Consider the following 12,101-nt stretch of genomic DNA (forward strand, 5'->3'; position numbering starts at 1 on the left):
AAAGATAATGAAAGGTAAGTTATAAAAAATGTAAAAATAACAAAATTAATGTTTTTTTAGAAAAGAACCCATCAAATGAGTTAGAAAATGATATAAATATTAATAATGAGGCACAAATTGAGAGATTTTCTGAAGAAAAGGACAATAAATTTAGAAGAAATCAAGAAAAAGTTATATTTAATGAGAATAATGAGTCATTAAAATCTAAAAAAGATGAAGAAAATCGTATTGAAGGATTTTTTGGTGTTTTGGGTGTTATGGATCAAGATGTTCTTGAAAGAGGTGTTTCTTTAAAGGTATAATGAGGAAAACTGATGTTTAAATAAATAATATACTAATATATTAGGTTAATCATGAATTTATTGAGAATGATCTTAAGAATGAGTATCAACGATTAGAGCGTTGTACTAAAGAAAAGGAGTAAGTTAGATCTAAGGTATAGAGATCGAGTATTGATAGTTTTTTTGAAGAAAATTGTTGAAAAAAATACAGAAAATAGAGGAAAAAATGGCTAAAAATGGATTGTTTGTATCGTCTATTTTAGAAAAAGAAAAAATTTGCCAATTTGTTTAATTAAAGTATTTTATAATTAAAAAAAAAGCTTATAAGTTATTAGAATAATCAATTGTTTCATGTTGAGAAAAATATTAGGGAAATATCCAAGAGAATAGAAAATCTTATTTCTGAAAAGAGAAAATATGATCAAGGTTTTTATTTATAAAAAGAAAATTTAATTATAATATTTATATTTTTAGGTTTAACAGATGAAAAATCTTTTAAAGAAACAGGTAACTAGAATATTTTATTTTTCTTTTTAAATTTATATTTTTAGATAGAGAATATTTAATTCGAACTGGAAAAATTACACCATTTTCTAATATATCTGGTTTGGAACGTCAAATTGACGAAGATTTAGATGATTCAAATGATATTTTGAAACCAATACCTCTTAGAAGAGCCTTATCTGAATCTGAGATTTTAGATAATGATAATATTAATATTCCTCTTGAGATACAACAAAAGAAACCTCGTTTAGAAAATAGCAATAATCAAATAGAAAACTTTCAAAATTTTTCTGAAACATTTGATACTTTAGTAGTCGATGAGAATTCATTTATTGGTAAGATGATTGATAGAAATTTTATATATAAAGTTAATTTATCTATAGAAAATGTTCAAGATGTTGATTTATTTCAAGATTTTTTATCTATTGATGATGGAAATGAAAAATATTATCAAGAAATTTATATTTACATTTAAGATTTTATATCTAATATTTTATAGAAGCGCCTTAATGAATGGGTTACTCGTAGAAAGAATGATAGAATAAAGTATAATATAGTAAAGCAAGAACCTGAAATATATGATGAATTAGAAGAATGGTTTCAGCCACATCCAACTATTAAAGATTATAAGTTTGAAGGTTATTATTCTTTACCTGGGGATATTCATCCAAGTTTGTTTAATTATCAAAAAACATGTAAAATTCTTTGTTTTTTATTATAAAAATAATGATAAAAGGTATACAATGGTTATGGGAGCTACATTGTCAAGAAGCTGGGGGAATTATTGCTGATGAAATGGTTTTTATTATTTTATCTTTATACTCATGAATTAATAGAATATTAGGGTCTTGGAAAAACCATTCAAATAGCTGGGTTTCTTGCAGGATTACATTATTCTCAAAAACTTTCAGGTCCTATTTTAATTGTCTGTCCTGCAACAATAATGAGACAATGGGTTAATGAATTTCATCAGTGGTGGCCTCCTTTTAGGGTGATTATTCTACATACATCAGGGAGTGGTTTGGTAAATATAAAACATGAATTAAATAAAAATTATAAATCTTCAGAAACTATGAATTCAAATTTTCTTAAAAAAAATGTAGAAAAAATTATAAAAAAAATTATTACTTTAGGTATATTTTTAAAGTTGATTTTTCAAATAATGATTTTAGGTCATGTCCTTATTATAACATATTCTGGATTACGTATATATAAAGAATATCTTTTACCTAATAAATGGGCATATTGTATTCTTGATGAAGGACATAAAATTAGAAACCCTGATTCCACTATATCGCTTATTTGTAAACAAATTAAAACTCCTCATAGAATAATTTTATCAGGCACTCCTATACAAAACAATCTGGATGAATTATGGAGTTTATTTGATTTTATATTTCCTGGTCGTTTAGGAGTAAAATTTGTGAAATATTTTTCTGTATTCTGATTTAAATAGACATTACCTATATTTCAAAATCAATTTGCAATACCCATAAATATTGGTGGATATGCAAATGCTAGTAATATTCAAGTTCAAACAGCCTATAAATGTGCATGTGTACTCCGCGATCTTATAAGTCCATACTTATTAAGAAGGATGAAGGCCGATGTAGCTTCTGATCTACCTAATAAGACTGAACAGGTAAATATAGAATTTCTTTTCTAACATAATTAATTGAAAACAGGTCTTATTCTGCAAATTAACAAAATTTCAAAAAGAAGCGTATCAATCTTTTCTAAATTCTAAAGATATGGATTTGATTTTAAATGGTGAAAGAAACGTATTATATGGAATAGATATTCTTCGAAAAATTTGTAATCATCCGGATTTAGTTGATAAAATTTCTCTTTTAAAGGTAATATTGGCTAATATTTTAATGTTTTTAAAATAATATTATAGATTAATAATATAGAATATGGGGATCCTAGAAAATCTGGAAAAATGCAAGTTATTGAAGATATTCTTAAACTTTGGAAAAGTCAAGGTCATAGAACCTTACTTTTTACACAAACTAGACAAATGCTTGATATTTTAGAAAAGTTTATTAAGAAAATGGATCAATTCAATTATTATAGAATGGACGGTGGAACATCAATAAGTTCTAGACAATATCTTGTTGATAAATTTAATAATTCAGATGATATTCATATTTTTCTTCTTACTACTAGAGTTGGAGGACTGGGTGTTAATTTAATTGGAGCTAATAGGGTTATAATATTTGATCCTGATTGGGTAATATTACTATTATTAAGAGTAATTATCTTATATAAACTAGAATCCTTCAACTGATGTACAAGCACGAGAAAGAGTATGGCGTGTTGGTCAGAAAAAAGAGGTGATAATATATCGTTTAATGACATCTGGTACAATAGAAGAAAAAATATATCATCGTCAAATATTTAAGCAGTTTCTTACAAATAAAATTCTTAAAGATCCCAAACAAAAGAGGTTTTTTAAAGTATAAAATTCCTATTATCTGAGAATTTACTAATATTAATAAGATAAGTGATTTATATGATTTGTTTTCTTTAAAATCAGATGATATTGGTGGTAGTGAGACAGGCGAAATGTTTATTGGTACCGAAAAAATATATTGTCAATCTAAATCATCTTTAACTAATACCATGCATAAGAGTGAAGAGGATAAAGAGAAATTAAAATCTATCCCTGGTGTTGCTGGATTAGAAAATTTGTAAGATTCCTCTTTTTTGAATTTTGGTTTTAATTATTCCGAAGTACAACTGGAGATACTAAATCTAAAAAGAAAGATCATGAGTTTGAAATTTTGGAGGATATATTTTCAAAATCGGGAGTTTGTAGTACACTGCAGCATGATGTAATTATGAATTCAGTTCAACAAGAAGCTTTATTGGTTGAAAAAGAAGGTATTAATTGACTATCATAAATATTTATACTAACAATTGAAAAAAGCAACTAGAATATCGGAAGAAGCTATAAGAATTTTGAAAGCATCCAGAAAAAATATTCAGAAATCTGAAATTGGAACATTAACATGGACTGGAAGGTTTAAAGAATCTTCTCAAGTTAATTTTAGAAGAAACTCAAATGCTCCTATATCTTCTTCTTTATTATTAAATTTGAAAAATAGAAATTGTCTTGAAAATAATAATATACAAAACTTATGTTAGTATTAAAAATTAACGGTTTTATTTCTTTTAATAATAATAGTTGGAATTTTGAATGATAAATCAGTAAAATTGATAAAAAGCATTTATGATTTTATTAATGTAAAAGGCGGGAAAGTGTCATCTACGGATATTATTGAAAGGTTTGGTACATCTGTTAATGGAACTCAACAAGTTGTAGAGTTTAGAAAATTATTGAAGAAAATAGCTAAATTGGAAAATAAATTTTGGGTTTTAAAGGAAAAATTTGCATAAAATTTTCTGAAAAGTGAAAAATATATCATATTAGTTTGCATATTTGGGATTATTAATAAAGTTTTGTTTGTATTTTTAGACTTATGATATTTTATACTTTTTTTTTAATTAACCCTTTTATCATATCAAAACTATTTGAATCCGGATATAACTCCCATATTTTTCCATTTTTTTTTCCATTTTCAATGCCTTCTGCGTTTAATCCTCCATGTATTGGATTTATTCCGGTTATAACAGCGTTACTATTATCTTCTAAAGTAACAATTTGACCACTATAAGATTTAGCATGAAATACTTGAAAATATTTAAATACGTATGAAGCCAATATTTATAATATTGGTGCTCAAATAATTTGAATCCATTATTCAAACAAAATTCATAATACATACTTTCTAATGTTGTCATTATACGTGCCAATAATTTTTCTTGTGTGATTTCTGATAATAAAGGCTGTTTCTCTAGTATTTTTCTAGCATTTAAAGTTTTAATAATTATTTCAAGAGATGTTGTTGGAAGAAAATTACTAACATTAATACCGCATCCTATGAATAGTAAATTTCAAAACTATGTAATATTAAATATACCAATAATCATAAGAAACTCATTATCTATATGTTTGCAATCTATTAATATTCCTGCAATTTTAATATAGCCAATATTGTTTAGTATAAAAGATGGTTCAATAGTATTCTCCTCAGACTGCTTTACACATATATCATTTGGCCATTTAATATGAATATCAAGCTCGTTATAATGATTGTCATAAGTTTTAATGGCCTCAACTATTGCAAGTGAGACTAAATATTGTATAAATACAATTGATGAAAATATTAAATATTCTGGTTGCCTTATAATCAAAGAATATGCTAGAACACCTTGTGGAGATATCCAAACATTGTTCTTTCGACCTTTACCTGCTATTTGTTGTGTAGCTACAAAAACAAATCCTGTGGGCAAAACTCTTAAAAGTTTTAAGTTTTTATTAAGTAACGTTTGTGAGCTAGATACTGTTTCTCCATATAAAATTATATTTCCCATATATTTTTTCTCTTTTTTTAAAGTTCTTGATGCTAAAAGGTTTTTAAAATAGATTTCATGATTAAAAAACGGAATTTCTAATATAGTTGGAAGATGTTTATGAATTTTGATATATTTTGGAATTATTTCGTAGTCATAATCATGAAAATTGTTTAAAGGATTTTGACTAAAAGTATACGTTGATGATTTTTGTAAATAAAATGAATCATTTTCACATCTAATAACACGCTCTCCATTTATTATTTCAGAAATATTATAAAGAATATTAGTTATTTCCTTAATAAGATTTGAAAACTTTGAAAAAAGATGAAGATTTGTAATCTCTGAGGATATAATAGGCTTAGATGTAGTTCGTAAACCAAGTGATTGAAGTATATGTCTTAAAAATATAGTTCTATTGTTTTCAAATAATAATAGTCTATCGAAATCCTCGAGATAGTTTCTAGTATTGTCTTTTAAATCTGTGTTAAATCCAGAATATCTAAAATAAGTACACATCAAAATAAAACAAAATAAAACAAAATACTCCGGATGAACACCAAATAAAACAGCCTCTCCTTTCCCAATCTTACAATGAATAATTGCAGCATTGGGTGGTGTCTTATTATTAGGGTTTATTTCTTTATAAGTTGCTAAAATCCGTGTATTTAGAAATTGATCTGCGTTTACAAATGATACGCCACTATGATAATAATACAAGTCATTTTCATATTTATATGATTCATCTTCAATATGTATAAGTGCTAAGTGTTTATTACTATCATTAGAACAAATATATTTGGAAAAATCAATGCTTCGTGCAATACCCGGAAAAATTACAAATTTACTTAACTTATTTTGTTTTTTTTGAGTATTATTAGATTCAATTTCTGTATAGGCTGATGCATAATATCCACCTGCAGCTATTCCTATATATTTACCTCCATTTTTAAGATATTTTAATATTTTTTCGCTTACTATTTCTCCTAATCCATTGTTATAAATAATATCTTCACTATTTGGCATAATAAAAAGTGCAACGTTATCCCATGTACTCCGTTGTTCAAGATATGATTTATCTGCTTTTTTTATAACATAATAAGAACCTAATAAAAAATGAAAAACTGAAAATGTTTGTCGTACTGATAATTTTGATGTTTCTATATCTAAAATAAATATAAAATTAATTAAAACCATCTTTATGTTCTTTCTTTCTATATTTAAGATACCCGTATATATTAAAACCTCCATTTCTAATCCGTCTTTTGATAAATTATGATAAAATATTCAAAAACAATAAGAAAATAATAATAATGCAACTTCCATTTAAATCCAACAATATAAATGAATATGATGACGATCCCTGGTTAAAAATCGTGCAATCTGGAAAATGTGGTATGTTTTTTTGATAAAAAAAACTAATTTCTTTCAAATAAAAAATAACTAATAATAAATAAAAATAGCTGAAGAAGCAGAAGAACTACAGCAATGTTATTTTGATAAACGTGATTGGAGACTTTGCGCAGAGATCCTTAATCGTTTTCGTCAATGTTGGATTAATAAAGATAAAATAAATATGTTGATTAAAGAAAGTTAAACATTTTAACATAAAAAAATTTGAATATTTTAATTTTTTTGAAGATATTTTTCATTAAAAAAGATTAATAATTTTAAGAATTTGATCTTTGAAAAATTTTAAATATAAAGGATATATAAAAATGTTTTATCTTTATATTTGTTGTATTTTTTTAATGAAAAAATATGTTCTAAAGATTGTCTTTAAAAATTTTAAAAAAATATTTTAATAAATTAATAAAGATATGAAATAAGTTTTAATGTATTTAGAGATATCATTTATTTATAAAATGACTTTTTAAAAATTGAATTTTGAGGTAGTTATATTTAAAAATATTTTTAATAAAATATCAAAAAATTATATATTTTATAAATGATATATATATATTAATTGATTAAATTAAGAGATAATCTTTTTAATTGCTTAATAGTTTTTATAAAATAATCGGCGTATTGTCGAGTGGTTTTTACTTCTGTGATATGAATTATATGCTGTAAAAAAAAAGTTAAAATGAAAATATGTATAGAAATAACATACTCCCTGAAGAGTAAATTCAATATCAGATGTATTTATAATTTCGCCATTTAATAAAGATCCTTGAGACCATCGAACCTAAAAATATTAAAGTTATAATTTAAAGTATCAAGTATTCATTATATACTTGTTTAGTCTTTTGTTTATATACTAGAAGCAATGTTCTTAAATTTTCAGGACTAATTTCAAGATATGATGTAATTTTATCCAAATGCATTGTTGTATATAATTTAAGATAGCTTTTGAGAGCAGGCAACATCATTTGATTTTCAATACTGGAAATAAATATTTTTAAATGATGTTGTTGATGCTCTATAATAGTGCCAGAGCTATTATCAAAATCTGGAGAAAGTGGTGATATAAATTTTGGTGATGAAAATGAAAAAAGCTCTGAAAAAACAGGTATAGATTCTGGTCCACCTCGTTGCATTTTTAAAAGTTGTTCTCCATATTTTTCTTTTAATAAGATAAAAAGATTATCATCAATCCTAACAGGGCATAATGCAATGCATATTGCTAAAAGCGCGTACATTTGATCACTCTTTTTTGAAATCTATAAAAAGATGAGTAATAATGCTTATAGAATGAAATTATTTACATGATCATATTGTATTGATCTATTTTGATAAAGTTTTGTTCGTGAAATAAAAAGAACATGAGAAAATGCTTTAATAGCATCTATATATCGATGAAGCATCATATATGAAAACCCAACATAATAATAAGCAGTAAATGTTAGTGTTAAATTTCCGCCCCATCCAAAAAAGCTCTAAAAATATTTTATAAAGTTAAATGTATCTAGAAAAAGGTACCTTCTTGTTAAGTTCAATGTTATCCATTGTTTTGAGTGCTAACGTAAAATCACCAAGAAGACAATGAACTCGAAGAAGACCAATTATACTAAAATATCCTAACATTCGATAAAGATTTTGAGATCCAAACTCTCCTGCTACTTCACTAATATTTTTAAAATCATTTTTTATTTAGTTTAAAATCTTACTTAGGATTTCTTCCATTTTTTATTTCAATAAATTGTTCATTTATTTTACTCTTTTGAATTAAAGAATATAGTACATTTAAAACACTGTATGTACTCCATATTTGAGGATTTTCTCGAAGTTCATGAATTTCATCTTCTGATCTTTTAGATAATCGATTTTTATAATTACAAAATGTTTGAAACTGATAAATAAACTCATCAACAATATCCCAAGCCCAATGATTAGGAAGTTCAAGATTAACTGGATTTTCTGAATTAAGAATAAGATTAAAAAGATCACAATAATTCTAAATTCAATAAATTATTATAAAATATAATAAATTTAACTTATACATCATATGATTGAAACCGCTGTTCAATTGTTGGCTGAAGTTTTGCGTAAATGTGGCGAAAGTATAATTCTCTATACAATATTATAAAGTTCGCATCATCATTAACCAAGGGAGATATTGTTTCTGCATCTGGCCATGATGTATTTTTATAATATTTATCTGTTAATTTAGTAAACAGATTTTCATAGCATCCATGTAGTTCATAAACATTATTTTGAAGCATTGCATTGTGGAAATATGTAATAAATCCTCTTACTGAGTCTGGGATAACCGATCCCTAATATCAATTAGTTTTCTTCTTTTAATTTTAATTTTTCTTTTATGCCAAAGATATTTCTGGACGAGTACTATAAAATATATTTTGATCATCATATTCTTCTTCATTTAATATCCCTTCAATAATATCTGCTGATGTATCATAATATTCTAAGTTATTTTCTACTGCTTCATTTTCTATAGCCATTTTTTAAATTATAAAAAACCGTAATTAAGGTTATAAAGGTTATTATATTTTATAAAGATAGTATTATTAAAGAATAGATAGAAATTCTATTATAATTATATGAATAATATTGATTATATGAGTATTTTAAATAAATGAAATGGACAAATTAGAAAAAATGTGTTTTTTAATGAGAAAAAATAAAGTATTTTTTTATTAGAAAAATAAATATAATATTCTCATTGAAAGTATGTAAAGAGTAAATTTATATGATTTTCGTGCAATAAAATATTTTTTAATAGAAAAATATCTGATAATATGTGTTGAGCCAGTAAATATTTTGTCGCTTTTATAAAAAAAGTATATTTTAGTGAAGTTCCATTTGATAAATAAATATGATGCTAAGTTTTAGAAGCCCGAATTTTAAGTATAGTATAATTATTTTATAAATAAACTTTTTAAATATACTCCGCTTGTAATTAAATTGGATATCATTAAAAATTTAGGATTGGGCTTTTACTTCCCATTTCGTCTTCAATAAAATCGAAAATACTGTTTGAAAGAGGTTTAAATAATGGAGAATCATCCAGAATATCTTCATAATTAATCTTTTTATACGAATTGAATTTACAAAAAGCAAGCATATCTTTTCGAGAACCAGGTTGTATATTTTCAAAATCAACTGAGTATTCCATACTTTCATACCACTTCATATTCTCATATGGAAATAAAAAATCCATAGATGGAATAATTTCCTCAAGATTATTATATACTTTGAATGGATGAACATGAGAAAATAATCCATTTTCCTTATTATCCTGATAATAACTATTAATAAAAAGTCTATCTTTTCTTCATAATAATTGCCTCTGAATATGAATTTATATTATTGGTTTTTTTTCGAGATTTACTTTTTCCCATACTACATGGTGTTTTTTGGGTAATCTAACTCCATATTAACCAATTATATGCATCTTATTTTCTTAAGAATATACATTTGTATATCCTAATTCACAGTTTGTCGGTGTTTTAGCTCCATTAGATGGATTAGACTCCGATTTACGTTTTTTATTATTTTTAGTCAATGGAATGTTCTAATTTCACAAATTAACCACAAATTATTCCTCTAGATAACTCTACGCTAGCTTTTCCATGAGTCGGTGTAATCATCCCGCAAAATGTCTCTGTGCTTCTATTCCATTCAAATGGTATATTTAAATCCTTATTATTTGGACAAACGTTCCTAGAATGCCCAACTTTTTTGCATATTCCACACCTCCTTATCTTCTTTGTTTGTTTTTTTGTTTCTTGTTCTAATGGAGGCAGTGTTTTTTCCTCTGATATCTTCAAAAACTCTTCTGCTTGCATCAGATTGAGGTTTGCCGTTAGCAGACTTCAATAAACCCTAACCCACTATCTTTTGATAAGGGTTTAGCCCTTTCCCGGATGTTAAGATATAAACCTTATGTATGAAAATAAAAAGGTGTAGAATATTGAATATTTTAATTGTAAAGAATAAAGTATAGTTTATTGAAGTAATTCATTCCGAAAATATTTTTGATGATTACTTTTTAAACCAATTGCAGTTTTATAATTTTCTTTTTGAAAAACATCTTGATAAGTTCGTATATGTTTTTCAGAAAATTTTCTTTTTGATTGATCAATACCTTTGAGTGATCTTTGAACATATTCTTGTCGTACTAAACCGCTTGGATTTCTATCTCCTGACTGTCGTTGAAAATTTCGAGAGCGAAGGTTTTGTTGATAATATCTAATTAAAGAACGATGCCCTAGTCTTATTTTCGAGGGAAGAATAAGCTCATAATCGTTTTCTATTATGACATCGTCATCATTATCTGAATAAATAGACAAAATATCATCTTTATCTTGATTAGATGATATATCTTCCCAATCTGAATCATTGTCTTTTGCAGAATATGAACCATAATCGTAATAATCTGATAATTCAAGCCTTTCTTCCTCTGTATCATATGCAATAGAATAATGCCCTTTTGAAAACTAATATTAATTAAAAAAATAATAAATAAAATTAAATATATAAACCATATGTTGACGAATACTTTCTAAACTCTTTCCAACCTTTTTGCATGACAAACAAACATTTCCAATAGAAATTTTTTCTCCAAGATATTCTATTAACCCCTTTAAATCAATAAGATATTCTTGTTCAGGTATAAATAAAGAATGAGATTTCTTCATATGTTCTAAATTCTCATTTAATGTAGAAAACTTAAAAGTACAAAAAAGACAATCTGTTATTTTTAATTTAGTTGCTTTCGCTATATGTTCTTTAATTAATTTTTCTTCCGATTCGTTCAATTCCATTTTTTCATATGATGTTGAATTTAAATAAATAGGATTACATAGATTTGCCATAATTTCTTCCGATTTTTTTAAATCTGGTTCATTTATATATTGTTTTTTATTCAATTCAATTGCTTCTTCTGATTTATTTAAAAGATAAGACTCATTTTCTACATTAAAACCATTTTTCTTCTCTTTTCTATATCTAATGTTAAAAATCAATCTTTATATATTTTTTTTTACTTTTTTTTTTTCCCATTAAATCTTTCTTTTTCCTCTTTTTTTTCATTCCATACCTCTGAAACCATTTTTTGAGAAAAACAGTGTGCTGAAACTGATGAGAACCCTGCCATTTTCCGCTTTAAATTGTAAAGATGCCATTCTGATCTGTAAAATATTAATTTTAAAAAAATATAAAAAAAATCTTACCGGTAATGTACACGCTGAACATCTGATGATTGAAACGTAACTTTGCAAAGAATACATGTAAACATAGGGCTCTTCATAGGTTTTTTTATGTTTTTTTACTTTTTATTAAGAAAGTTAAGATTTAAATTTTTAACAGGTTTTTAATAAAATTATAAAATCGATTAAGAATTTCCTAACTTTTAAGTAATAAAATCTTAACTTTCTTAATAAAAAGTAAAAAATATTCTAATAAAAGATAAAAAGTATTAAGGTTTTAATT

At 25.1% G+C, this 12,101-nt stretch overlaps 6 protein-coding genes across 6 annotated transcripts; 2 read left to right on the forward strand and 4 right to left on the reverse strand.

Moving 5' to 3' along the window:
- Window positions 1–7: 7 nt before the first annotated feature.
- On the forward strand, window positions 8–4,187 carry PNEG_00350 (hypothetical protein; the record flags this gene model as incomplete). The annotated part of the gene is made up of 20 exons (XM_007874032.1): window positions 8–14; window positions 61–296; window positions 347–420; window positions 471–567; window positions 617–707; window positions 756–788; window positions 833–1,120; window positions 1,169–1,182; window positions 1,285–1,480; window positions 1,522–1,583; window positions 1,630–1,918; window positions 1,958–2,199; window positions 2,242–2,427; window positions 2,471–2,641; window positions 2,686–3,018; window positions 3,062–3,244; window positions 3,288–3,478; window positions 3,523–3,671; window positions 3,718–3,930; window positions 3,976–4,187. The coding sequence occupies 20 exons, from the start codon at window positions 8–10 to the stop codon at window positions 4,185–4,187; spliced, it is 3,267 nt and encodes a 1,088-aa protein (XP_007872223.1).
- A 91-nt stretch (window positions 4,188–4,278) lies between these two features.
- On the reverse strand, window positions 4,279–6,455 carry PNEG_00351 (biotin-[acetyl-CoA-carboxylase] ligase; the record flags this gene model as incomplete). The annotated part of the gene is made up of 4 exons (XM_007874033.1): window positions 4,279–4,459; window positions 4,501–4,729; window positions 4,772–5,706; window positions 5,752–6,455. The coding sequence occupies 4 exons, from the start codon at window positions 6,453–6,455 to the stop codon at window positions 4,279–4,281; spliced, it is 2,049 nt and encodes a 682-aa protein (XP_007872224.1).
- A 62-nt stretch (window positions 6,456–6,517) lies between these two features.
- PNEG_00352 (hypothetical protein) lies at window positions 6,518–6,801 on the forward strand (the record flags this gene model as incomplete). The annotated part of the gene is made up of 2 exons (XM_007874034.1): window positions 6,518–6,599; window positions 6,668–6,801. The coding sequence occupies 2 exons, from the start codon at window positions 6,518–6,520 to the stop codon at window positions 6,799–6,801; spliced, it is 216 nt and encodes a 71-aa protein (XP_007872225.1).
- A 298-nt stretch (window positions 6,802–7,099) lies between these two features.
- On the reverse strand, window positions 7,100–8,869 carry PNEG_00353 (hypothetical protein; the record flags this gene model as incomplete). The annotated part of the gene is made up of 7 exons (XM_007874035.1): window positions 7,100–7,271; window positions 7,318–7,392; window positions 7,442–7,867; window positions 7,913–8,083; window positions 8,127–8,271; window positions 8,315–8,601; window positions 8,648–8,869. 7 exons carry the CDS (start codon window positions 8,867–8,869, stop codon window positions 7,167–7,169), a joined length of 1,431 nt encoding a protein of 476 aa, XP_007872226.1. The 3' UTR covers window positions 7,100–7,166.
- Window positions 8,870–9,582: 713 nt separating this feature from the next.
- PNEG_00354 (hypothetical protein) lies at window positions 9,583–10,456 on the reverse strand (the record flags this gene model as incomplete). Its single annotated transcript, XM_007874036.1, has 4 exons — window positions 9,583–9,935; window positions 10,000–10,033; window positions 10,084–10,182; window positions 10,229–10,456. The coding sequence occupies 4 exons, from the start codon at window positions 10,454–10,456 to the stop codon at window positions 9,583–9,585; spliced, it is 714 nt and encodes a 237-aa protein (XP_007872227.1).
- A 73-nt stretch (window positions 10,457–10,529) lies between these two features.
- Window positions 10,530–11,968, reverse strand: PNEG_00355 (hypothetical protein). Its single transcript, XM_007874037.1, has 4 exons — window positions 11,843–11,968; window positions 11,657–11,800; window positions 11,153–11,612; window positions 10,530–11,107 (listed from the first exon to the last, which is right to left on the reverse strand). Exons 1-4 carry the CDS (start codon window positions 11,917–11,919, stop codon window positions 10,616–10,618), a joined length of 1,173 nt encoding a protein of 390 aa, XP_007872228.1. The 5' UTR covers window positions 11,920–11,968; the 3' UTR covers window positions 10,530–10,615.
- Between the last annotated feature and the right edge of the window lie 133 nt (window positions 11,969–12,101).

This window comes from Pneumocystis murina (genome assembly GCF_000349005.2).
Source record: "Pneumocystis murina B123 chromosome Unknown supercont1.1, whole genome shotgun sequence".
In the NCBI taxonomy this organism is placed as follows: Eukaryota; Fungi; Ascomycota; class Pneumocystomycetes; order Pneumocystales; family Pneumocystaceae; genus Pneumocystis; species Pneumocystis murina.

Bases quoted from the DNA above. Each gene is read 5' to 3' on its own strand.
- PNEG_00355 (XM_007874037.1), bottom strand. From the start codon at position 11,919: ATGAAGAGCCCTATGTTTACATGTATTCTTTGCAAAGTTACGTTTCAA. The intron at 11,801-11,842 runs GTAAGATTTTTT...AATATTTTACAG, and splicing joins GTTCAGCGTGTACATTACCG to ATCAGAATGGCATCTTTACA. The intron at 11,108-11,152 runs GTTTATATATTT...AATTAATATTAG, and splicing joins AAAGTATTCGTCAACATATG to TTTTCAAAAGGGCATTATTC.